General features: G+C 47.4%; 3 protein-coding genes across 9 annotated transcripts in view; 1 reads left to right on the forward strand and 2 right to left on the reverse strand.

The window, feature by feature from the left end:
* The window catches only part of LOC122368830 (furin-like protease 2), a 68,904-nt gene extending 53,578 nt beyond the window's left edge, over positions 1-15,326 (reverse strand). Inside the window, exon 1 of one of the 2 annotated variants that reach the window (XM_043343093.1) lies at positions 15,114-15,326. The gene's annotated coding sequence lies outside the window, so the exon portion shown is untranslated. Of the gene's footprint in view, positions 1-15,091 lie in introns of both variants that reach the window. The other variant, XM_043343094.1, reaches the window with a different exon arrangement.
* LOC122368836 lies at positions 429-9,909 on the reverse strand. Its single transcript, XM_043343104.1, has 4 exons — positions 9,717-9,909; positions 8,623-9,335; positions 8,171-8,560; positions 429-512 (listed from the first exon to the last, which is right to left on the reverse strand). Exons 1-4 carry the CDS (start codon positions 9,907-9,909, stop codon positions 429-431), a joined length of 1,380 nt encoding a protein of 459 aa, XP_043199039.1.
* Positions 15,327-15,885: 559 nt separating the features above from the next.
* On the forward strand, positions 15,886-25,633 carry LOC122368832. Of its 6 annotated transcripts, none has more exons than XM_043343102.1 (4): positions 15,886-15,919; positions 22,091-22,221; positions 23,655-23,838; positions 24,278-25,633. In XM_043343102.1, exons 2-4 carry the CDS (start codon positions 22,146-22,148, stop codon positions 24,396-24,398), a joined length of 381 nt encoding a protein of 126 aa, XP_043199037.1. In that variant the 5' UTR covers positions 15,886-15,919; positions 22,091-22,145; the 3' UTR covers positions 24,399-25,633. The 6 variants fall into 6 exon arrangements, with proteins under 6 accessions (XP_043199037.1, XP_043199036.1, XP_043199033.1 ...); XM_043343101.1 differs by having other exon boundaries at positions 15,895-15,919; positions 23,652-23,838; XM_043343098.1 differs by lacking the exon at positions 15,886-15,919 and adding an exon at positions 15,953-15,971 and having other exon boundaries at positions 23,652-23,838.
* The last annotated feature ends 90 nt before the right edge of the window (positions 25,634-25,723 follow it).

Genomic DNA, 25,723 nt, shown 5'->3' on the forward strand with positions numbered 1-25,723 from the left:
TACCCGTTCGATACGGAAATGTTCGCGCGCCACTCGTTATCGTTCACTCGTTCTCTTTCGTCACCCGGAGGACCATAAAGTTATTGTTCATATAAGTAAAAGTCTATTCTTGAATGAAACGGAAACGATTAAAATGCACAAAATACGGCGGTCACAAATGCGGTTCACTGAATCGTTCTCGGAGGGCCACGTGGCCGCGTCGTACGTAAGGCCACGTCGGCCACGTCGTGCACCGGGCCGTCGCGCACCGGTGGAGTCCCGTCGAAGACTGTCAGGCCCCCGTCCCGTCTCAGCCCTCGTGGTACGCACAACACGTGGGCATGAGAACCAGGACAGGGGCCAGATGACACATATGTGAGCGGCGTGGCGCGGCGGACCGACCGCCGCGCTCCGAGCGCCGGCCGTCTTTGCGAAGATATCAAAAATGCCTATTTGCTCGCTAACACGCAGCGTAGCGGCTCCGGCAGGTCGTTCACGTACAGCGTGAAGAGCAGTGGAGCAAGGACTGAACCCTGTGGGACACCGCTTGGTACAGGAGCCCAGTCTGACTTGCTGCTCCCAACAGTGACTCGCTGCTTCCGTCCTTCCAAGAATGCGCCGATCCATCTCAGAATCTTGCCTCCGATGCCGTGAGCTTCAACTTTCCTCAGCAGTCGTCTAGGTGGGACTGTGTTGAACGCCTTGGCCAGGTCTAGGTATATGACGTCGACAGGTCGGTTGCTCTCAATCATGCTGCTCCAATCTTCTATCGTTAGCGACAGCTGAGTAGAGCAGGACCTCCCTGGACGGAATCCGTGTTGGGCGTCATTGATCAGATTCTCTGACTTGAGGTGTGCCATAAGCCGGTCGCGGATGATCGACTCCAAGAGCTTGCACGGAACAGACGTCAAACTGACTGGCCTGTAGTTCCCTGGTTCATCTTTACTTCCTTTCTTGTAAATTGGAACCACATCTGCCAGTTTCCAGTCCTGCGGCAGGGTCCCCGTGTCCAATGACGATCGGTCGATGGAGGTAAGCGTGCTTGCTAACGAGTCGGCTGTTTCCTTGACGATCCGTGGGTGCACTCCATCTGGGCCCGCGGCGGAAAAAGGTCGTAGGGCAGCCATCTTCTTTCTCACGAGTTCCACGGTGAGATCGATGTCAGTGACAGCTGGACCGTGGTAGGTGTTGTTCGGCTCCGGGATTTCTCCGGGGGGTTCCATGACGCAGACTGAATTAAAAAAGTCGTTCATTGTCGTCGCTTTCTCGCAGTCGTTCGTAGTTAGTGTGCCGTCCGCAGAGCGTAAGTTCTCAACTCCGCTTGTCAGGGCATATTTTAACATACTGACTGCGTCCCATTTTGGGACGCAGCCCCCTGCCTTTGGGACGTAGCCCTCGCGAAATTTGGACCACTGCGTCCCACACTGAAATGTCACGGTTTCAGCGGAAAAGTGCAAGCAAAAATAATTAGCATGCCTCGGTCTTTTACTATGCAACAGATGTTGCCTTTCTGATTGCTTTGTGCCCTGATTTACTATGCACCTAAGCACATACATGCGCTCTCCAGTCCTTGTGCCCTGCCCTATCCTAGGGTCGTACACCTTGTTATGTACTGCCCTACTATACCCCTAGGATATGTGACCTGCCCAGTGCCCTGTCTTAAGGTCTTGTACCTTGCCCTGTCCTTCCTTCAGGCCCTGCGCCCTGTTCTGCATTCAGGCCCTGTGACCCTCTCTGCCCTGCCCAGTGCCCTCAAACCCGATATAATAACCCGATATAATACCCGTTGTCTTCCCGTCTTAACCCTATTCCTGGCGGGCTCCGCCGGGACAAGAAACTGGCGGGGGGGGGGCCCATTCGGCCCCCCCTTCAGATCTCAAAAACTACACATCGCAGCGACAAACGGTAAACGGCATCGGATACGCACGGTCAAGATCTACAATTTTTACTAAGGTCATTTTCAGGTCAGGTCAAAGATGACGTCACAGGGGTCGAAAAGTCAAAATGGCGGCGCTAGATATGGAGAGTTTTTCTCGAATAACTTTCGAATTAGTCAAGATAGGAACAAATTAAGGGCATCATCGTGATCCTCTCGTCAATCCGCATCGAATGATATATATGTTGACCTCGAAAGGTCAAGGTCAAAGGTTGACCTCAGGTCACGTGACCTCGAGGTCATCATGTATATCATTCGATGCGTCTTGACGAGCTGAACACAATCAGACCATCCACGCGTCTGTATCTTGTTCCTGTACGGAGTTATTGGCCAAAAACCTTTGGTGACCTTTGATGACGTCACATGACCTCACAGCTGCCCAACAGCAAAACAGACCTCAAGGTAGTGAAGGTTGATCGTATATGAAGTCATGTATGGTATATGGGGCCATTCCGACCCGTTTTAGTGGTAAAAACAGGGAGTTGATTTTTCCCCCATTGACTTATAATGGGGAGGTCGCGAAACTGACCTGACCTTAGGTCACCGATATCAAAATTCCGAGATATACAAATTGCACATAATTGTACCCTAATGAAAGCCTGAAGAGCAGAAATTGATCGGTCAAAAACTCTAGCTCTGGCGTGATTGCAAACTTTTCTGAGGTAGGGTCACCAAACCGCCTCTGGTGACCTGACCTGAGGTCAGATCAACTCAAAATTTTCAGACATGTTGCGTAGAAGCCTTTTAGGAAAAGTCAGAAAATTTGAGCTTCCTAGCTCAACGCGTTTGGGAGAAATAACCAAAAAACCTCAGGGGGGGCTCCTGAGGCCCCCCCCCCCGCCAGGAATAGGGTTAAGGGCCCGTCTGCTGCCGGTTCGGTGCTGGGCCCGGATTTCGGGAAAATCCGGGCCCGGATTTCGGGACCGGACTCGGGACACTTCTCTCCATAAGAGCCCCACACCAGCTTTTTAGTGTCCCTTGTCGGCCTTTGAGGGCCCCTTGCCGGCTTCTCAGGGCCTATTGGCGATCTCTGAGGGCTACTTGCCGGCCTCTGAGGGCCCTTGCCGGCCTATCAGGGACCAGCAGCTCTAAGGGTTCCACACACGCCTGCGATGACCCCCTAAATCAATGGTTGAAGGCCCCCACAACGGCGCCTGCGAGGGCCTTCACCGGCGGCTGTGAATGCCCCACACCGGTGCCTAGCACTGTGTGGCACCACACCGGCCCAACACTGCCACCTCTGAGTGCAACCGGCACCCCTGAATGAGGTCCCGAAACCAGTGCTTCTTAAGGCCATATATCGGCGGCTCTGGGGGCTCAACGCCGGAGCCGCATCGGACGGCCACTCACCGGTGACTTTTGATGGCCCCACACCGACCACTCTGAGGGCCCCACTGGCGTCTGAGTGTATATGTATAATATACCTTGCTGGTCTCTAAGGACTCCACAGGGCTCCCGAAGGCACCGCAGACCTCTTGAGAGCCCCTTGTCGGTCTCTGAGAGCCCCTGTCGGCCCGTAAAGGGTTCGAGCCAGCAGCTCTAAGGGTCCCACACCCGACTGTGACAACCCCACACTGCAGTGTCTCTGAGGGCCCACAACGGCAACTGTGAGGACCCTCACCGGCGCCTCTGAGGGCCCACAGCGGCACCTCTGAGGGCCCCGCACCAATGCCTCTGAGAGCATCACACCGGCACCTGTGAGGGCCCACACCAGTGCCTCCAAAGGCTTCATAACCGGCGGCCCTGAGGGCCCTACACGGGTGATTTTGAGGGGCGTACCGAAGGCACCACACAATCCCTTAGTCTCGCTGAGCTTCTATCCCAATTCCATACCGGCTTCTATCCCAATTCCGGCTCAACTAACTATCAGCCCCCCCCCCCTCCATGGGTCAGCAGCGCCGCGCCGGTACCGGGGGCCAGCGCCATCGGGGCGGCACTTGGGCAAATTTCGAGACTGGCCAAAAGCAATCACAGCCCGCTCCCAGTATCCCGCTTGCTGTCCCTCCACCGGCACATTACACAATAGGGTGTGTCACTAATCGCAATGCAAGGTGCTCCATCGATTTTATTGTGCTCCACTCATGTGGAAAGGGCGTGGCATTGTTAATTTTCCGCAAATTTTAACCCCCAGGCGGCGCCGAGCGAGAGAAGTTTGCCCTATCTCACAACATAGGCGACCCTAGCGCCCCTGGCGGCTGTTTGCGAAACTAACAGGCCGTTGACTGTATGGGCTTATCCCTGCTCTCTGTAAGCGCGTCTAGGGACAAATAATAGTATGGGCAGATTGCAGAGAGTGCAAGCTAATGACGAATACCTATAATGAATACAATATATTGTCACAGGGGCCCAGGAACATTCTTCAAGTTGGGGTGCAAGCCCAAAATACCTGACATGACGCATATGAAATAGTAGCGTAGTCAGGGGGTCCCAGGAGGCACGTGCCATCTAGTCCCCCCCCCTATCGCATTCAGAGGACCCCTCGGGTCGGAGGGGCTCTGTGGCACCAGTTTACCGCTCAGGGTCTATGCTGGCCATATTTCGATTCAGAAAGAATAGGGCTCGTAACAGCACCTCGTGAGTCCAAAGAAGCCTCACTAAATTGTCCATGAGGGTTACACGCCGGCTTCTGAAGGCTACTGGCGGCCTCTGAGGGCCCTTTACCGGCCTCTTATGGCCGCTAGCGTGCCTCTGAGAGTCCTTGCCGGCCCAAGAGGGGCCATATCTAGGGCCTTACGCCAACCTGTAATCAGTAATGGCCTCACACCAATGTCTCTGACGGCCCCATTACGACGACTGTGAGACTGAGGGCCCTCACTGGTGCTTCTGAGAGCCCAACCGGCCATAAAGACCCCTGCGGTACCAACTGACCTCTGAGGGTCCACGCTGACTATATTTCAGCTGAGAAAGACCTCACAGGTCTCGTAAGAGCACCTCATGAGCCCCTAAGTAGCCAAACTAAGATCTCCGTCAGGGTCTATGCCGGCTTCTGAGGATCCCATAACGGAGACCGTGAGGGCCCTCAGCAGGGCCTCTGAGGGTTCACAACCAGCACCTCTGAGAGACCCACACCAGTGGTTCTAAGGGCCCATAAGGACACCACTGAGGGTCCCACAAGTCAGTGCCACACCATTTATGCAACCCTATATTGGTGGCTCAGAGGTACCCACACCTGCGCCTGTGAGGGTTCGGCAAAAGCATATCTGACGGCCACCTACCTGCAACTCTGAGGGCCCTACACCAGAGACTGAGGGCCGCACTGGCGTCTCAGAGTACCTTGTCGGTATCTAAGGACCCCACAGGGCTTCTGAAAATGCCGCCGGCCTCTGTGGGCCCCTTGCCGGTCTGAGGTCCCCATCCCCGGTCGTTGAGGGCCCCCTGCCGACTTTTAAAGGGTTCGCACTAGCAGCTCTAAGGGCCACACACCCACATGTAACGGACCCACACCAGTGTTTCTGAGGGTCCACAACGGCGTCTGTATTCTGTGAGGACCCTCACCGGCGCTTATGAGGGATTCACACTAGCACCTCTGAGGGGCCACACGGGCGTCTGTGAGGACCCCACACCAGTGCCTCTAAAGGCCCCTAATTGGAGGCTCTGAAGGCCCTGCATCGGTGATACTGAGGGTCCTACCAAAGGCACAACACAAGCCATTAGTCTCCTTCTGAGTCCCACACGCCGCCCTCCCACCATAGGCGGTGGAACGGGGAGGGCACCGGGGCACCGTGCCCCCTCTGATTTGGGCATTTTAACATTAGCCCTATGGGCGTTGCATGGAAAGAATGGGACCAAAAGTCGGCAGTGTCCCCCCCCCCCCCACTTAATTGAAGGTGTTCCGCCGCTACTGCCTCCCACCGGAGCGAGTAAACCTGTATCAATCAACGACTTTACCACCGTTGTACGTCATAATGTTCTCATCACGCCAAATCAAATACCATTCGGAACCAAAATGGTCCAGTATAAAATCTGACCTACCAAAGTTATGATCAAGTTTAGATAAAATCAAAGTGGGATGACAATAGCAGGTGTTCTTAAATCGATGCCGAATCAGCAGAAACCATTCACATGCAAGAGAAATACCTTGTGCTAATGTTTATATAAAAACAGACATGTAGGTCCATAAAAGGGAGCAGAGATCCTTCATCGTTGCATCAATGTTGAGGGGGCGGCGCCCACTCGGCTCTCAAGTTGGAGGGGGGGGGGGTAAGCGCCCCCACTGCCCCCCCCTGTTCCCCGGGGTCTATGCAGTGAACGACGCTAAAAAAAACATGTGACACCTAATAGCAGGCACTATAAACATGCGCTCGTATGTACGTATCCCGTCAGACCAGGACGGGGATCGGCGGTAATACTATGCAATATACATTAACACAGAACTATTTCGTGCTTTAAGATGCATAACATCACATTTTCACCAACATTCTGAGTGCCAGACAAGCCAACAGCAAGGCGTCATTTCGGTAAAATGCATTAATGATGATCGTAAGCTCGCAAAGCATAGCGAGCGTGTTAGTTCAAAACATTGCCGCTAGGGGCGCTGAGGTCGCTAATGCTGAGAGATAGGCCAAAGTGTCGGCGGTCGGCGCCGCATGGGTGTTAATATTTGGGGGAAATAAAAAATGTCACACGGTTTCTACGTGTCTGGGGCACGATAAAATCAGTGGAGCACCATGTTTTGCGAAAAAAGTGCCCAAAATGACACACCCTATTACACAATGACACGTGTATCTCACCTGCATTATATACTATTTCGCTTGCAATGTGGTATGTGCCCTTTCCGATCGAAGCATGTGCCCTATGCCACCTTTGGGACGCAGTAAAAAATCCTTAAAATATGCCCTGCCGCTTGTAGTCTTCATCCTGGAGCCAGCGTATCGCCAAAAACCCTTGGGATTTTCTTTCAGGTTGGAGGCCAGTCTCCTTTCGAAGTCTTTGCGCAGGTTTCGGGTGAGTCGCCCAGTGTCCTGATTTTCGTGAATTTGGGTGGAAACCCACACCTAACAGATTCTCTTTGTGACGTCCCGGAAAGCCAAACGACGTCCCTGACAGGTAAAAGTCGATAGGTATATCGAACACCAAAAGCAAACTAACAAAAGAAATATCATCTCTGTAGCCTAAAAACACGGCTATGCAAAATGGCAATAAATATATCCTAAGTCCTCACAAAACCACTCTTACACTCAACTCCCCTTTCCTGGCCAGCTGCCGCAACAGTAAACAACGCGGTTTTATTTCATTTTCGTTTTCTGTGCGTCAGATATGGATAGGTTTTTTCCTTTACCATGTGAAGGTAATGCTGCCATATGAAGGAGAAAAGATGTCGGAATAGAGGGATCTGAGGACGTCGTTTTCCACTTTTCAGTTTTAGTAACTGTGCAGTGTATAGATAAAAATTAATCATGCGAATATATTACTTGGACATTTAACTATAAGCACGCAACATACCTTTCGTATCAAATTACTGTAACATATTTAATTATTTTTTCCCCTCAGAAGGTCGCAGTAACGGGTTAGCGCTGCCCCTTGAACATGCCCTTCAAAAATAGTTAATTTTGCATATGTTGATAGTGGTTGGGGAAAAAGTTTAATGTTTAACTGTTTGAATTAGAATAAAGTTACCGAATTTCAACAGAATTAATTCAAGTATGTCGTCCTTGGCTTAAAAATACACGCAATGTTGGGGACGTCGATTGACCTTGTTATTCCCATTTAATCGACGTCGGTACAAAACTGAAAAGTGCACAATGATTTCACATTTTTTCCAGCCAAGAAAAATTCAGCGTCCGCCTTGGAGTTCTCTTAATTGAATTTCATAACAGTAAGCTATGGAAATTAATTTTCCGAACTGTTTTCCACCTCTTTGTTTGGACGTCTGCTTTTTTACATCAGTCCTCTTGCTCGATATGATATCCCCCTTATGACGTCAATATTTAGTGATAGCCGCTGGCTCTTGGGCTGATTTTGTTGAAGCATATTTGTTGTTGACTGTTGTGTACGATCATGGACAAGAACTAGACATTCAAAGTGTTGTTTTGGTGTTTGCGGTGAATGCTTGAATTTTGTATTTTACTAGGGGTAAACTGGCGTTACTTTGTGTCTATATATGATCATTTGAGGTGCCTTGAGGTGGTATTAGTCAATATTGCCAGTGAAAATCGCTAATTTTAAGAGATTTAGGTAAGGGACCTTCAGTGGCTTAGGCTCCGCACCGATATCGACGTCCTTTTGAAATAGCGACGTCCTCGTGGCTTCAATCACACTCCCCGAAAAATCAATTTCAGGACACTGGAGTCGCCTGAGGTCGTTTTTGCAGCGAACGTACCTTGCATGACTGATGTCGTCCATTTCTCGAGTGTAAGCGGCCCAGAGCTTCTTTTTCCTGTTCTTTAGCCTCAAGGCTTCCCTGTTTATGTAGATGCTTCTGTTTTTCCTTGGACACGCTTTGGGGACGCATGCGTTCACCAGGTGGGCTAACTCGGTCTTGAAGGTGTCGTAGCGTTCTTGCATATCCATATGCATTTCATCACGCCACTGTCTCCGTCTGATCAGGTTGTTAAGCCGTAGATAGTTGCCCTTGTTTAAGTTGAGTCGTCCCTCCTTCACTACCTCAGGCTGCATGTAGCAGCACACCTCAAATTGTAGTAACATCTAAGTCTTAACATGTAACATCTTAGTAACATCTTAGACTAACTATCTTAGAAAAAAAACATGTGGTCACTGTTGCCAATAGGTGGGTGATAAGCAAGGTTGGTCACCAGGCCTTCTTCGTTGGAGAGGATGATATCCAGGCTGCTTGATCTCTCGCCAGCACGGTATCTTGTGGCTTTGGTTACGTGCTGGGTGAGGCCGCATTCCTGTACGCCCTCAACAAACCTTTTGGTGTAGTGACCATCAGGAGCGTGGGAGAAGTGATCGTTCCAGTCGATCTGGGGCATATTCACATCACCCGTAATCACTATGTGGGAGAACTTTTGGGAAACAACAGTTTTCAGCAGAGATATTAGGTTGTCAGTTGAGGTGTTTCCGTCACTGGATGGGCTTCTGTACAGACATCCTATGAGCAGCTGGTCAGCACCTAGCAAAGGTAGCTTGACCCACAGCTGTTCTTCATAAGAGCAGGCTGGGAAAGACACCTCTGTAGCCTGCCACTTTGCACTGATAAATATGCAGATGCCTCGAGCGCCCCCCTGTCCCAGTTTATCCTTGACAGGGTCAAAGTTCAGGAACATGGTATAGTTTGGAAGGGCCATGGTTGCAGGGTGCATTGGATGGCTCTGGGCTTTTGGGATGACCTCACACAAAAGTATCAGATCAGGCTCGTTGTTTGAAATGAACATGGCCAGGTCCTCCCTCTTGTTTAAGTATTGGTCAATGTTTGTGTACAGAATTGTTAGTTTCCTTCGACCACTTCTCTCCATTTCATCTAGTCATTTGTGATGGGAGATCGAAGAGGGTTGTCCAGAACTCTGCTGGACAGGTCTGTCTTCATCTCGTCTTGCCAGATTCCCACGACTTTCATTTCCCAGAGTGGGGGGCTGATCTGCCTGGCTTCTTACTGTTCGTCTCTTTTCATGTGGGATAGGAACAATCCTACCATGTCTGATCCAGATGTGCTCCTCTCCCGAGGCCCTCCTCCTTGCCAGTTCATTCCGCAGCTGTCTTCCCTTTTCCCTCTCCTTCCAGGTGAGATCAGGCGAGATGAAGATATTACTCCAGGCGGAGTCTCTCAGTGAAGCAGCAGATTTCAAGATCTCAAGCTTATCGTTCATGTTGGCAAGTGTGACTATCAAGAGTCTCGGCTTGCCATCAGTCAGTTTGCCGACTCTGAATGTTTTTGTAGTCTCCACCATGAGCTTCAGACCCTCCTTTATTATTTCCTTGAATCTGCTACTGTCCTGTTCAGCCTTCTCAGAGAACGACAATCCTTCTGGTTCCTGTAGATTGTGCACGACAACATTGAGCTTTCGGCGCTCCTTGTCGTTCATCTCATCGATCATGCTTGCGATCTCCTCGTTGGATCTTTGAACGGGTGTTGTCACAGCTGGCATCTTTTTTATCATCTCTGACACCTGCTCGACGATCTTTCCACCGACACCTTTCACTGCTTCTGCGTAGCTCTTTGCAGGGTTTTCGTCTTTGCTGGCCCCCGATACTTTGTCAAGGATCTGACATTGGTGACTGAACATTCTCTCCTGATTCTTGACCACCTCACTTAGTGTATTGGAATTGTGGCGGGTGATCTTTTCCAGCTTCGACACTGTTTCCTGCATGACAGATACCACCCCAGTGGTAACAGGGGTCCTCAGCGATGCCCTACATTTGTCACAAAGCCACACTAGTGTGCCATGCCACTTTTTAATAGCTGACGTTGCTGCCTTCGTGAGTCCCTGACATTTGCAGTGGAACCACTTCATGCACTTTTCGCATTCAGCAGCATCATCACCATCAAGTACCTCTTTCCCGCACTTTGGTTTTCCTGGTCCACCTAGACAGATTTCCACTCCCTTCTTTGTGCTGCACTCCCCTTTATCACTAGCGGGGTCAGGACTCGTGTTAGCTGATCTAGTCCCCCATGGCCTATAGGCGTCACTGTCGAGACGCTTAACTACTGGTGTCCTGTGGCCTGCGCTTGACACTTCAGAGTTTTTGCCATCCTGCTTGGACTCGGGATCGCAGCTTTGTTCGTCTACATCTGTCGCCTGGGCATTGATATCAGAGGTACCGTTACTCGTCTCTCCAACCGCATCAGATTCTTTCATAGGATTTTGCTCTTTGCCATTTGCTGGGTTGGGACTGTTTATGTCTGATGGACAGGAGCTGGGCATGCCAGTTTGAGCATCATGAACGGATCTGACTGCAACATCACCATTCACATTTGGCATGTCAAGGGACTTACCCGTGTTCCTGGACCCAGTGCTTGAGCCTCCTTTCTTATTTTGGTGATCTAAGGCCCTCTTAGGCTCTATTTCCTCACCTCTGTTCCGATTTTCTCCATCCACATTCACATTACCGTTTCCGCTTCCTTCGTTTTTCGACGATCTCGGCGCGGTAGCGGTGGCGTTCTGGTTCGTGAAACCCGGTGGGTTTCGATACTGCAGTGGGTTTCTGCCCAATGCGGCATCGAGGGGAATGAGAGCGCAGACGACCTGGCAAAACAAGCGGCCGCCCTGAACTACCGCTCGCTGATCAGGGCGGTTCATTGCGCAGCCTCTCATCAATGGCGCGACAACTGGTCCGAGTCACTATTCAAGCCACTCCTCGGTAGCACGCCACCGAGGAGTATCTAGGGGGCCTATCTCCGGAGTCCGGAGAGGACTGAGAGAACGCTGTTTCGGTGCACCAGATGACGGCGGGCCACAGGCCTGGCCCGCCGTCTAGCCTTTGTATCTAGAAGGTTCTTTCTTTTGACACACTTGTTTTATTAGTATGACGTTATGGGCACAAAATGACCCTAGTAGTCGGCGCGCCCTAAAGCCCTAATTAACAAACAAACCGCTCGCTGCAGTACGTGCACCGAATCGGCTGTCTCTACTCCACGGCATGCCAGTAGTACCCAGACAAGCGGTGCCCCGCGGCGCTCTGCACAGTGTGCCGAGAAGAGGCTGATGTGCCAGAGCACGTGCTGCTCTGCTGCCCAGTCCTCGCTGGCTCCCGCCATATAATGGTGGGCGACAACACATGTCACATAACACAACATGGTGTGTGGCAGGAGACAGCACGCCCACACCGCTCCGCCGACATTTGTAGACCCCGATCTTCGGGCTCCGGCCTTGTTTCATGGCACATCAGTAGATGAGTACATGTGCTTTATAAAAAAGTGGCTTAGTTTTTGACTTTGGTACAAATAGGCACCCAATTTTCAGCACATATCATGCAGAAATTTCAGAACAAAATCGCTTGCGCCGAATTTGGGCGCAAGAGGGAATCACGAGCATCCGCTGTAGTGTACAATGTGTTCCAGTCTGGCTGGCTTAAAGCGTGCCAACTGCCATGCACACTCAGCTGGAAGGACAGTCGGTGACACACCAGGGAAATAAGCTAAAATTAGAGCGCTCTATTTATTGCTTCCGCTACTTCACCGTCTCCCATAGGGTCCTGTGTTGAGCTGGTGTCGAGGCTCTAAAAATGACGCCGATTTTTGCACCCTTCTCACGAAAACCGCTCGGACCGCCTGGAAACTAATTGTTCCGCTCTAAAAATTTCATGATCGACGGGAAAATGAACGAGGAAAAGATTGGTCCTGAAATAATTCTGAACTCCCTGTAGAACATATCGAAATATGGCTGCAAACTAGGAGCATGTCAAAATCGACAAAACAATACAAATAAACTTACCGGGATTTTTTTTATTTTCCATGCATCTGTGTATGAAATCAGTCGGTTTTTCGGAAAGATCGTCTTCTGTTTAATAAATATTTCCACAATTGCAATCGAGAAAAAAAAACATTTCTGCTGTGACAGCAGTTTTGGCATTGTGCCAGTAGTGTGGCGTGCGCGGTGCTGCGTGGTCGTCGGGACGGAGTTGTGAGTATTTTCGGTGTTTTAAATGTTTGATGGTCATTTGAACCAGCTTTATATTATTTCCTACCAATTTTTGAATCAAATTATTGCTTTGAAAGACCATTGAAACCCCTTATCTCTTTATGAAACACGATCATATTCATCGTCGACGAAAATGGCGCGGGACTCCATGTGAGTTTCGATCGAAATAAATCGTAAATTAAATAATATTCGATGATAAGTATCATATTTTAGTGACACATTTTCATAAAATAAGGCATAAACTTTGCAAGGAAGTCAACATTGGATAATTGGGTTCTTATTTTGCTCACATATCCTTGTAGTAGTCAAATGGCTCAATTGTTAGATAAATGTAAGTATATGTTTTGGCTTGATGTTTGCTGAGAAACCACCCAGCCACTTGCTGGTTGAGTGGTTTTCTGATAATTACCTGATAATCATTTCTCCTTTTCCTTAAAAGAAACTAAAATTCTTTTCAAAGTTACCCATTTTTAGGAAAGGCGGCTTGCTTATTGACAGTTCATGTTCTTGTTTTGTTATTGCTGGCAGTATTTTGATACAATAATGCAATATGAATTTTTTTGCAATAATAAAACCTAAGACAAACTTAGTTAATGCGTCAATCAAACACCCAACAGAAAGATTGTGAGTCCTTGTGACGTGAAGTAGAATATTCTATGAATGTGTTTTATAGAATATGCCAAATGTTAAATTAATTTATTATTTGATACTGATAGCTGAGCATGTGAATTATGCCACAATATAATTTCATTTTCTGGTTTTGAAATAGCCGGCAGTATTTTACTTCAACAAATGTAATATACATGGAATACATGTTGTTATATCATGTAAAAAGTTTAATAACAGCCAACAGAAGGGGCTGTTTCAGCAGATAATGTTTGTACCTTATGCATTACCTTTCTTTTCTGCAGGACCATGCTTCCGCTGGGTGGTCGACATTTGCCTCCTGAAGAAGTTGAGCAACATGAAGACCACCAGATGAGGTGTCTGCAGTTCATGTGGAACTCTGCAGACTACAAGTGCCAACCACAACCAAAGTGCTGTGATCATGGAGGCATGAACCTCATGACAACACTTCAGATTTGCAGTTGTACCAAAGTGTGATTCAAACCACCTGTGGCATCTCACTCAATGCGTGAACAGTGAGATCATTGTGTAGTGTTCAGCTGCAACTAAGACATTTATTAGTGACTTGTTTGGCAATTAGCCACCAAAAGCATTTTTGGGCTGGCTGCTGTAATTTGTTGTGCACTGCGCAATAGTGGTAGTGTTTTGTCACTTGTCAAGTTGTCAGTTGTGCATGTTGCATGTTTCTCTCCCCTCGGCCCTCATTATCAGTTAAGTGGTGAATTGGCATCAATCACTCAGTCTCCCCAGATCTCCATTGACTGTCTGTCAACCACCTAACTTGAGATGGTATTTGCTAATAGTGTCAGAAAAGAAGTGATTGTAGACATTTTTAGGATCATGCGTGTTCCAGTGGTCATTTTGTCACATGTCCCATAGTGTAATAAATGGAGACTGCTGTTCCCTTTTGAAGGTACTCGCGGATGCAGAAAGCGTTGGGCCTAATTGTTAAACGCACCCTCCTATCAGCGACGCACGAAATCGACAAATATCATCCTTTTTAGAACAGGAGGAAACGAAAACTTGTGAACATAGCTGTACCTACAACAGTGCATAAGGAATTGAAATTCTGGGAGTTTTTGAAATTCGGAGAAACTCAAGTTGTCGACAGGTATGCCCCCTTGTAGGTACGTCAAAGACCGCCTAAAAAACAAACGTCTACAAATGAAGGCAGTATTCGTATGTTCGTTGTAATTGCAGCAGCCTAGCAACATGCATTGCGGTCCGATGGCGAATTACACTCGTGCTCAAAAACTATGCCATTGCCGGCAACTGCCAATGCACTTAGGTCATAGGTGAGGAGAGGAAGGGTTATGTCAAATGTCAACATCATAGAAATGACTTCATCTATTGAGCTGTGCCTATTGTGCATAATTCAACCAATCTATGCATTTCGTTTCTTGCAATCTACTCATGCTTTCACTCCAGCTTCAGAGTAATCATCCCATATTGTACGTCTTAAGATATTGATTTCTATGGCGGTTTGCAATTGCTAGCCACGTCTTATCTCAGTTTGGTGGCCCCGCATCGGCCCACTCGGCCGCTCTAAAATTGACTTACGGGGGAGGATGGTGGCTTTTATTTTAGCTTCTCCGCTGACTGCGAGGAGCGCCGTCGCCGAGGTAGGAGCAATAATTAGCTTATGTTTGGGACTAATTTCCACGCTTAATTAACATTTTAATGTAATTTTAATTAATTCATGTTAATCTTTGACGCATTCTCTTTCTATTGATACCATCCACCGGTCTGAGAAGTACTGCCGTGCTGCGTAAGGGCCGGTAAAAGATCACGCTTTTAGGGGTATCTCTTCAACATGGGGCAGGAGCAATAAATAGAGCGCTCTAATTTTAGCTTATTTCCCTGGTATGTCACCAACTGAGGACCCCCTGTACTTCCACACGAGGTGGGCTCACTCTCACACTTGTTTGTTGCCCCACAATATGACACTCATCAACTGTCACAAACATGCAGTAAATCAATAGAAATAAGCAGCTACCTAGTTAACACTCACCACTTCACCTGGTAGCACTTACTCGTGCAAGAAGAAATTGAAACAATCCACTTCAAATTTGTTGATGCAGTGCAGGGCCCTAAAGCATAATGCAGTGTTAATTAATCTTGCGGTGCCCAGCAGCAGAAACAATAACAACGCAGTGATACGTGTATTGCTGCGAAATTCGTATCTGTGTGATCTTTTTTATGAATATCATATTCATGACATCATAAGTCATTACCCAATTACTTCTGTTGTTTTAAGGAAACTTATATTTTTTGGCAGTGTTCTTTGTTCAAATTGTTAAATTTTATTTAACTTTAAAAAATTACAATGCAGGCATACAGATTAGCCTTAAATATGATTTTTTTCAATAAAAATCTATACCTGCGCCATTTTGTCTGATTACGTCATTTTTAAGTCATTATCAGTCAGTAAGAAACGTTTGTAACAGTCGCGCCAAGAAAAGATTGTCCAAGGACTGAAGAATTGGGCCCACTCTTAGGTCACGTGATACATGATTACTTTTAGGGACCGTGTATATCACACCACGGTGAGATTTACACAATACCGGCCATTTGTGTAAATCACACCCACCCCGGTGTGATATACACAATTTTGACCGAGTGTGTAAATCACACTCCGAGAGATTAGGGACGACGGTGAAAACAGGGCGCCTGGGGCGATTTGATCAAGGTTCGTGGAATTCACACGTGATGTTTTATATGTAGAAGTATTGTAGAAGGCCCATGGAGGGGGAGAACTTCCAAATGTCACGTGACTAATATGCCCTCCGGCGCCCTGTTTTCACCGGCGTCCCTAATGCATTTCAGTTTACGGACGACGGTGAAAACAGGGCGTCCCTAATGCCAACTTTTTAGCTATACCCTAGTCCCTGGCAGTGAAAGATAGTTGAATTTCAATGATAAATCAAACAACAAACCTTAAAGGCTAAAAGTCAAAATTTTTATCAAATAGGTCAGAGCATGCAGGAGAACTACTCTACACCTTCGGAGTCGAGCAGTTCATAATACCGTCCCGTCTATACCACTGAACTATATAATGGTCTATAGGTACCAAACCGTCCATAATCCATATTGATATACCTTACCTCACCTTACCTTATCGGTTATCGGGTAATAAGGCCACTAGGCCTGGAGGTCCCGCTTCCATCGAGCGTGTGTGACTGGTAAATGTAGGGATTCGGGATGTCGTACATCCTGTTTGCCCAGTGTCGGTCCAGTCGTGCCTTGAACTGAACAACCGATGTGGCAGACACTACTGTGGAGCTGAATGTGGGCTAACTTCCGTTACATTACTGTGGACGGCAGGGCGTTCCAGTCGTTGACGACTCTTGTGCTGAGGGTGTTTCTTCGTGTCAGGGGCCTTGTTTCACCGGTGATAGCAGCACGCTGCTTTTACACGTGTCAAATTGGGTTTCCATGGAAACATCAACAGGCCCATTGCTCCAACACTACCACAAGTGTGACGTCAGCTCGCGCAATTTGATAGCAGCGTGGTAGCAGCGTCCCGTGAAACACCGCCGGGTTTTCGCTCTGGATATACCGTCATTTGTGATACACAGCAAGTAGGTTGAGGCGGTTGAGGTTCAGGTTCATGTCGTTCATCGGGATCGGTATCAATTGATTTCGTTGTAATTTGCAAATTGAAATACTTCATTTGATTTGATACTTTGATTTGCAAATACTTGATTTGATTTGGTAGGTACTTTGAGGTATTTGCCCAATGGAGGGTTGAAGGATTTTGGTAGGTAAGTACCTGCCTTAGTGGTACTAGAGAGGCACTTAATTTGTATAGCAGTCGGGGGAGGTTTGGTCAATCGTTGTCATTTTTAGCACGTGCTATTTTTGTGACTCTGCCAAAAATGACAACGATTCTGCTATTTTTGACAACGATGAAGCCAATTTCACTCCTCAGCGAGGAAATCACAATTTTGGAAAGATAAACACTGATTTTCTAAAATAAGTGCTGCCATCTGGTGCAATAATTCCTTATAAAGGTGCCTTTCAGAAGATATGCAACTTTAAGACCTCGCAAGAATAAAACCAACAGGACAGGAGAATGAAATTGAGCTATGCTTTCGGGCCTTACTGGGCCCATTGAGTAATCAAGCATGAGTGTGAACTTTGGGCGCATTTTTCCTAGTCTTGCTGTGGACATACAGATAAAACAATGCCATATATGAAAAATTCAGACATTTATTAGCAGGGCTGCGGAGTCGATGGATTTTGGGCGACTCCGACTCCGACACCGACTCCGGCTTTCAAAAACCAGCTCCGACTCCGACTCCGACTCCAGGCAGAATTGTCGACTCCGACCGACTCCAACTCCCGACTCCGACTCCGCAGACCTAGCAGGGCTGCGGAGTCGACAGATTTTCGGTGACTCCGACTCCGACTCCGGCTCGGGTTTCTAAAATCGACTCCGACTCCGACTCCGACTCCGGTCACAACTGTCGACTCCGACCGACTCCGACTCCGACTCCGACTCCGCAGCCCTGTTTATTAGCCAGACTGACAAAAATAAACAAAAACCCTTTTTTTAATTAACCCACGCCCTGGTGGGGGGCTATTTTTTGCCCCCCTCCAGACTTTTTGATGTATCTCCAGAACCGCTGCGCCGATCGTCACCAAACTTTCAGTACCCTCCCGGACATCAATTTTACACATTGCGACCAAAAATTTTTCCAAAGGCTATGATAGGTTGGCCGGAAATGACGTCAGAGTGACGTCATGTTCTGCCGTTTTCGACCCAAAAAAGGGTTTCGCGGGAAGAGCTGTCAGGCCTAGAGCTTTGCAAATACAGAAAAATGATAAAGACATAAAAGCTGTAGAATTGACAGGGCTACAAAACCGCTATCTTGGATTTTTGAAATTTTTGGATTTTGACCCCCAAAAATCAAAAATAGATTTTTTGAATATAATAGCCGAAAAAAAATGAATTTCGCAAAGACCGGAATATATGTGCTAGTCCTTACCGCCGTCTATCCACATACCAAATTTGAGATTGATGCCTCTTTTTTTGGCGAAGTTATAGCGGAAAAACTGTGAAAATTGATGACGTCAAATTTTCAAACTCAATTTTTAGCAATTCTAGACCCGTAGCGCAAAACAAAGACCACCATTAGACTCCCCGTGACGAGCTGCATCGAATCAATACCCATTTTATGTAAAACTATCAACTTAAAAATTTGACCTTTTTTGACCTGACCTTGACCTGACCTTCACCAGAAGGTGACCTAAGCCGTACCTGATAGTCTTATAACCAACACCATTGAGTTGGAAATGAAAAATTTGCCATAAAACATGCATCGCACAACCTTAGTACCTAAAGTTGGGTTCATGTGACCTGACCTGTGACCCTTGGTGACCTAACCTGTGACCTGACCTGGTATTGTCAGTGACCTCTAATAGCAGCATATGTACAGGGTGTCTCAAAAGTTCGCTTACACATTTCCCATGTCAATAAAGCATATAAGAACCGGCCAAAAATCTAAGGTTTTGGTGTCCGTGTGTACACTAGACAAATATGCATACTTTGACAACTGATTCGGAAGGTTGGAAACCAAACCCTTTGCTGTATCTCCAAAAATATTTGCCCATACCGATATTCGTCACTCCGTCAGCTGCCGGATGCTGATAAAAGGTTACCAGCTTTCAAGCTCTTGTAGGGGAATCCCCTGCAGTTTCTGCGTCGGATTTAGGTTTGACGAGCTCCCCGGCAACATCCGCTTCTCCCTGAAAGCCGACAGCTTGCATCGACACCATCCGTGAGTAATGAGTATTTTGTAGGTCTTCTCTGGCGCTAACTCCTTCATGAATGACTGGCGCCGACTTCCCAAGCACCATTTTTCTTTTCAAAACAACCCCATTCCTGAACAAATGGGAAGTGCCAGGGGCAAATTTTTCGCAGCATATCGTAGCAGAATGTGTCGGCCATCTGTTTCTTAGACACATTTTGCAAATTTTGCAAATCCCGAACGCTCGTCATTCCCAATGCCAAGACCTTCGCTGGGTTCCGGAGTGTTTTCCTCAGGAGAGGTTCTGCTTTGTAAACGGCCAAAACCTGTCCATCGTGCGGTTTTGTCCGGATTTTGTGTGTAAAAGAAAGCTATTTGCTCCAGATCTGCCTCTTGAAACTTCGTTAGATAAAACTTTACATTAATTGACACTTTTGGAGGGTCACTTGTCCTCGGCATTGACGATTTTCGCATTATTTTCCCTCAAAATTTAGCGTTATAGATATTATAAACAATTTAAAATGATATTTTGTCTTTATTTTATGATGACCTGCAATTTTTGAAACTGGGTAACCTCTGTCTGTGAGCTTCTAGTCAGTTTTCAATAGTTAGGACTGCATTTTCAGCTGCTTTCCGGAGCACGAGTCTGCTGCGGTACAAGGGTCGTTCAAAGCGTTGTTAGTCTCGCATGGTTTTGTCCTTCAAAAATTTTAGCCACCGTTTTTATTAGATGACCAGCATGTTGTACTCATCCTCGCCGACACTTTGCCATGTGTCATTTCCGACCTAACCATTCCCATTACTCGTGAAGCAGAGAGTTTCTCAGCCGACCCGAGTATGCGACCTCCATTTTCATGCCTGATCCATGGTCAGAGGTGAACCCTTTTTGTGAGCTCATGAAGGGTCGAATGCGCTTGAAAACAATGAAGCTGCTTGAGGAAGGTTGTTACCAATGCCCATGCAAAATTTCGACTGTTAATTTCTTGTTGATTCAGAATTATTGACAAAAAAACATGGCTGGTACACTCGGGGGCAGATTGATGTTCCACCACTCCCCACCCATCGGGCTCCCATGGTTCAGCACTGGCTGCTGCCAGTGTTGCCTGCCCTCAGCACTGATCAGCACTGCCTGCCAGTGCCAGTGCTGCCAGTGCTGCCACTGGCAGCAGCCAGTGCTGAGCCATGGGAGCCCGATAGGTAGGGAGTGGTGGAACATCACTCTGCCCTCGAGTGTACCTGTAAGCGAACTTTTGAGACACCCTGTACTAGGGAACTAACGCCCTATCACTGATTCTCGACAAAATGCGTTTTCCTCGGTGTTATAGCGCATTCCCTAGAAGATCCGTGAACGATGAAACATTTCATCTTTGACCTGACCTGTGACGTCATCGGTGACCACGAGGTCAATGAAATTTGGTTTCCTTCGACAAATTTGACAGGCCTTTCGAACGCCGTTTGAATTTTGCGGATCCGTCCAGTAGTTTCGGAGATACGAAGGGGGGCAAAAAATAGCCCCCCACCAGGTCGCTTTATAAACACTAAACAGACCCCACCAGGACGCGGGTTAAGACGCGCTAGATCGGAAAAATCCCCACGGGGGGGGGGGGCTATTCATAGCCCCTCCTCCTAACTCCAAAACTACTGGGCCGATCGTCAAAATTCAAATGGCATCTGATCTGATAGCCCCGGAAAAACTATCGAGCGAAACCTAATTTCATTAACCTCAAGGTCACCGATGACGTCACAGGTCAGGTCAAAATAAAAATTATCGATATTTATTTGGCTTGTTCACTTTTTGGGCTCTGGCTGCCGTCTTACAAGTCAGATCAGGCTGATTTTTGGTTTACACACTCGTGAACAGATGCTTTAGATACCCTGAGGGTACGAAACCTGCAGGTCAGGGTCAGGTCATCATAGGTCACGGAAATCTTATGTCATAAGTCGGTCACGTGACACATGTTTTATGGTTCATGTAGGTCATAGATTTCGAATTTGGTGTCGCCTGTGTCATTTGAGGCCATTTTCATCTGAATATAGCTGAGGTCAGGTCACTTTCAGGTCAAAAAAGGTCAAATTTCAAAGTTGAAATTTTTCAACAAAAACATGTCTATCGGATGCAGTTTGAGCTCAGGAACACGATGGTGCTATTTATATTGGTGTACGATGTCAAATTCGTACATAAAAATTGATTTGAAAAATTTAAGATCGTGAAATTTTTGCTATGATGCGTATAACTTAGCCATTTTGGAAGATATCTGGCTAAAACTTGCTAGAGTAAGTCATAAACATGTGTTCTATCATATGTATTCCGGTTTTTTCGAAAAATCTAAAAAAATTTGAAAAAGATAAATATACAATTTTTTTAATTTTAATATATATATAATTTTCTAAATTTTCATAATTTTGAAAATTCGAGATTGCAATTTGATAGCTCAGTCCATTCTGAGTCCTCTAATGCAAATAAATTGGATCTAGCTCAAAAACTGAGCTCTTGGGAGCGATTCCCGTGGTTTAATGTTTTGCGTCGAAATCGGCCGAACATGACGTCACTCTGACGTCATTTCCGGCCGACCTATGATAGATACGAAGTTCAAATTTTGACACAAGGTGTCAAATTGATGCAGCCGAAGGTACTGAAAGTTTGGCGGCGATACGTCAAGCGGTTTAGAAGTTATTGCAGAAAAACGGGAGGGGGCAGGAATAGCCTCCCCCAGTGGGGCGCGGGTTAACGTGCCCTTCCAAGCCGGACACGACCTTTTCCACTCAACTGACTTCAACTGGCTGCGACTGCTCCCACCAACCTCAGACAATTCCCGTCAGGAGTCTCAAATATCGAGCACCAGAGCGACTCGAACCCGGTTTCTTACTGCGTGGAGTCCAACGCTCTATTAACTGAGCTACAGGCCAGGCAAATGGGTGCTATATTTGTAAAAAATAGCTTTTAAAAAACTGTTGATTTTACCAGATGTATCATATTATCAGTCAGTTGATCAATGATGCTATTATCTTATAAAGGGGTAAAACTTGACTGAAGAAACAAAGTTGAATGAAGTCATCAAAGGTCAGTGACCTTGACAGTTGACCTAGCCTTCACATAAATTCAACACCTACGCATAAGTCATAATCCCATGGGATAAGGATCATTTCACATGTTGGCAGATTCCTAAGCTAAAAAAGTCTGGAAAAGCGCTGATAATGTGGGCTGACATACTTTGAATAGGGATGGCTTATAAATGTGTATTTTTTTTTTTTTGCAGGTAAAACCAAATGACCTCATTTGTATTTGAGCATTACAAGTGAATTCCACACTTCATGATAATGATGGATGTGACGATGAGTCCAAACATTTCAACAACTATGGAATCTGCAACAAGTGCTGTCACTGACGGTGAGTGAATTGCTGACCATTTCTGCTAAATTGTACATGCCTGCCATGTTGCTCGACATAGTATGTGACTAGGGTTACCCGCGTGCTCCGCAACGCGAAGAAGGGTTATTTTTGACCCGTGGGTATTGGGTTAGTCTGTGTCGATTTGGTTGGTATCCATTTCGTTCGATTGCTTTTTGACGGCAAAACATTTTGTAGTGAAACAAAAAAGATCCATCGCATCGAGGTGCCCGTGTCGTATTATCATGCGTTCTTCTATAGAATGATTGGAAAACTGACGTGAAGTCTTTTGAGGGCCATCGATGAATTTCGCTAAAAATGGCAATGTAATGGTTTGGAACATTTACATTTTTAAGAATACTGTTGCCCGTCATGCAAAAATGAAGAGTGAATATTGGACAGAATTGAATGCTCTTTCCAACGGTGCCATTTTTAATTGCCAGAGATATCAGGTCATGGAGCAAAACCCGTGTGATTAATAAAGTGGCACAAAATTGACAAACACCATTTACTCCCGTGATTTGTACCACCTTGATTTGGATCAATCAGCTTTTCACAATTTTTCATGAGAGGTGGTACATTTCTCTTGCCAATAGGCGTTGTTTCAACTCGTTCCGTCTGACGGTCACCTAAAAATAAATGTAATCTCAAAATCCGTCAAAAACAGCAATTTTTCAAATAAAAGTGCCCTCTCCGGTGCACGTGGCGCGTGCTATCCTCTGCATTGCACACCATTCAATAGCCCGTTCAATTCTGTACACGATGCTGTTTTCCCCGTGCCGGTCGGATCCCTGGTCACCAAGATATTGCACGGGGACTGGACCCGTGTCGGCCAAAATTAGCCGTTTTCGCCCGATTTCGCACGCCGATTTATACATGTAAAGTCTATGACGAGAATTTGCACTTTTTGGGCACGCGCCACGCGCTCACTAACGACCCGATCGAGCTGAGACCCCTCAAAGGCACGTCGCGCATCCTTGATCTATAAGTTGTGCAAATTTCACCGGGCTAGGTGCAACGGTCTGGCCTGTAGTCCACGCAAAGCACCACCAAGTCGGGACCTCGGTAACGGACAGACGCACCCTCCTCAAATAGTAATATAGATGTCTTGCTTTCTTTTCTTTGAATTTAAAAAGCTATTGACAGCCTATATAAATACTATACATATGTATATATGTATGATGCTGAATTGACATCTCATTCTCTACATATACCTATGTCTACAGCTCTTTCAGTCTTGTTGCGTTAAAGTTTTTTCCACGGAAAGAAGCACTAAAAAAAAAATATGAAAACATATTCAAGCTTCGTAAAACCACATTGAAGGCACTGTGCATTGCAAAGATGCCGTAGGTATATCCCATATGTGAACCCACCCTGTGACATGGTGCCTCGGCTGACTCTGTGCCCCCGCCCCCCTCCCCATCACCCAGCAGCACCCGGCGGAGCTGCCGGAGCTGCCAGCGTCAGCAGCGTGCTGCCGGAGGCGCCGCTGCTGAACGCCACTCAGGCGGACGGCATGATGAAGCACATCAGTCCCGGAGCGCTGATGCGCGGCTCCATCGTGTTCGGCGTGCTCTGCGCCCTGGTGGTGGTCTACATCGCCTTCAGAACGTGCCGGTCAGTCGGGGCGGCGACTGGGGTGGGCTCGAGGGTAGAGGGTAGCGGGAGATGGCAAAGGTGCTTCCTAGAGGGCCTTTGCAGGGAGGTTACTATTGTAGGGACATCGCCGGTGATAAGAGTAAAGTGCAGTTAGAAAGGTTGTTTTTGTGTGTGAATGGACGCATAAACCGCATATGGTCTGTGGACTTTGGATCCGGCTGGCACCAGAGTGGTGGGAGTAAACAGGTGCTCGCAGGCAATTATCTCAATGTAATCCGACGCGTGCTGGGGCGAGGGGCAGTTGTGTTCGTCATCACTCAGTCAATACCCTGACGTCACCTAAAGCTGTAAACACCGTGACCCATTTTTGTTTACTTTTGGACGCGTATCATCACAGGAATGTCTTAAATTTCTTGCATAAATTTACTAGCGAATTTCATTCGCTGTGTTTCTGTAGGCTGCGCCGGAATCGGAAGACGGCGCGGTACAACGTTCTGTCTACCAACGACGAGACGGCGCCGCTCCATAGCGACGAGGACGAAGAAACGGTGTTTGACGCCGCCAGTTCGCGCCGGTAGTGCGCCGGCACGGTGCACTACCGGCGGAGTGTGTGTTGACAGCGCGGTGCACCCGATCTGGGGCCGACACCGTACAGTGTAAGCTGTGGACACCAGGTATCTGACTCCGGATATGGCGTCAGGTGCGTGGGCTGCGCAGTACAGCGCGTGTGTGCGCGTGCCCGGGTTTTGTGATGACGAGGGCATTTGTGTGGTCTGCGGTGCGATGTGTTTAATCCGACTCGGCCCTTATTCCTAGCCGAGTGAGAGTGAATGACGGGGACGCTCAATGGGACCTGGCCGGCCTGCAGGTGTTTGTGGTGGCACCTGTTATCGTGTGGACTGTATGTGGGGGTGGGGAGTGCTATCGCTGGTTTAGAGCTTCACACCGTGCTTTCGTGTAGCGTATGGACGTGATAATATACCATCATATGGCTTGAATTATTGGAAATTTTTGTCAATGCTATGCAATTTTCTGGAACCCTTTCAATCTATTTACTTTACCTGGGAAGCCAGCCCGGCAGTATTTGCTGCAACGTTGCCGGATTCCTGATATGACGCCATCCGTCAAACTTAAACACTACTCGCTTGGGTGACTTGTTGTGCGTTGTGCTATGCTTGCTTTGTTGAATTTGTGGCATTGGGAAGACCAAGATATCGGTTGTGGCATGTCACACCGACAAGCCTGATGGTATCTACATAGCCGCCGCTTCTTCCCTAAACTGTGCACCGCGCTGTAAACCGGCGCCTTGATAAGATGACTGGCACCCTGTCGTAAAGCCTGCGTGATATGACGGCGTGAGATCGGGAACATGACGGCATTGATGTATGACTGTCATCGGCTGTGCTTTGACTGCTCCTGAAAATGTGAACGTCCCATAATGTATTCCCGTTGTGCCGCGTGGATTGTGATGTGCCGATGGCGCCTTAGCGATATCGCCTCTGCGACTTCGTTAGGTGATTGCATAATTATTGCTTTGGTATAATGTGCATGTTTAGTTTCCATTGTCAGGACTCGCCCACACAATATCAACTATGAATGCTTCATACTTTCATAGCTTATCAAGCGATATGTCTAGTGATGTTTGCCCCTGTGTCGTTGATTGGTCATCTTCGGGCATTCATTCTGGCTTGCCGGGGTTCTGATTTACTGTGATCATTGCATGGATTGCGTAATTATGGCTGCGATATGCAGATGAATATCGCTTTGCTGTTTGGTCTGCCTTGTTTGATTGAGATACAATGAAACGGATCAACGTTTGGTTTGTTGCCTACTACTTGTCACTATTGGCCTGATCTTTGGAATCACATTTATCCACTGTTTTCTCGATACCTAACCACTGAAC

Source organism: Amphibalanus amphitrite, unplaced genomic scaffold, assembly GCF_019059575.1.
Source record: "Amphibalanus amphitrite isolate SeventyFive unplaced genomic scaffold, NRLGWU_Aamphi_draft 000980F_arrow, whole genome shotgun sequence".
Taxonomy (NCBI): Eukaryota; Metazoa; Arthropoda; class Thecostraca; order Balanomorpha; family Balanidae; genus Amphibalanus; species Amphibalanus amphitrite.

Coding starts and splice junctions, on each gene's coding strand:
- LOC122368836 (XM_043343104.1), bottom strand. CDS start 9,909: ATGATCGATGAGATGAACGACAAGGAGCGCCGAAAGCTCAATGTTGTC. Junction 8,561..8,622: donor CTATTGGCAACAGTGACCAC/ATGTTTTTTTTC, acceptor GTTAAGACTTAG/ATGTTACTACAATTTGAGGT. Junction 513..8,170: donor AAATTGATTTTTCGGGGAGT/GTGATTGAAGCC, acceptor GGTGTCCCACAG/GGTTCAGTCCTTGCTCCACT.
- LOC122368832 (XM_043343101.1), top strand. CDS start 22,146: ATGATAATGATGGATGTGACGATGAGTCCAAACATTTCAACAACTATG. Junction 22,222..23,651: donor AACAAGTGCTGTCACTGACG/GTGAGTGAATTG, acceptor CCCATCACCCAG/CAGCACCCGGCGGAGCTGCC. Junction 23,839..24,277: donor ATCGCCTTCAGAACGTGCCG/GTCAGTCGGGGC, acceptor GTGTTTCTGTAG/GCTGCGCCGGAATCGGAAGA.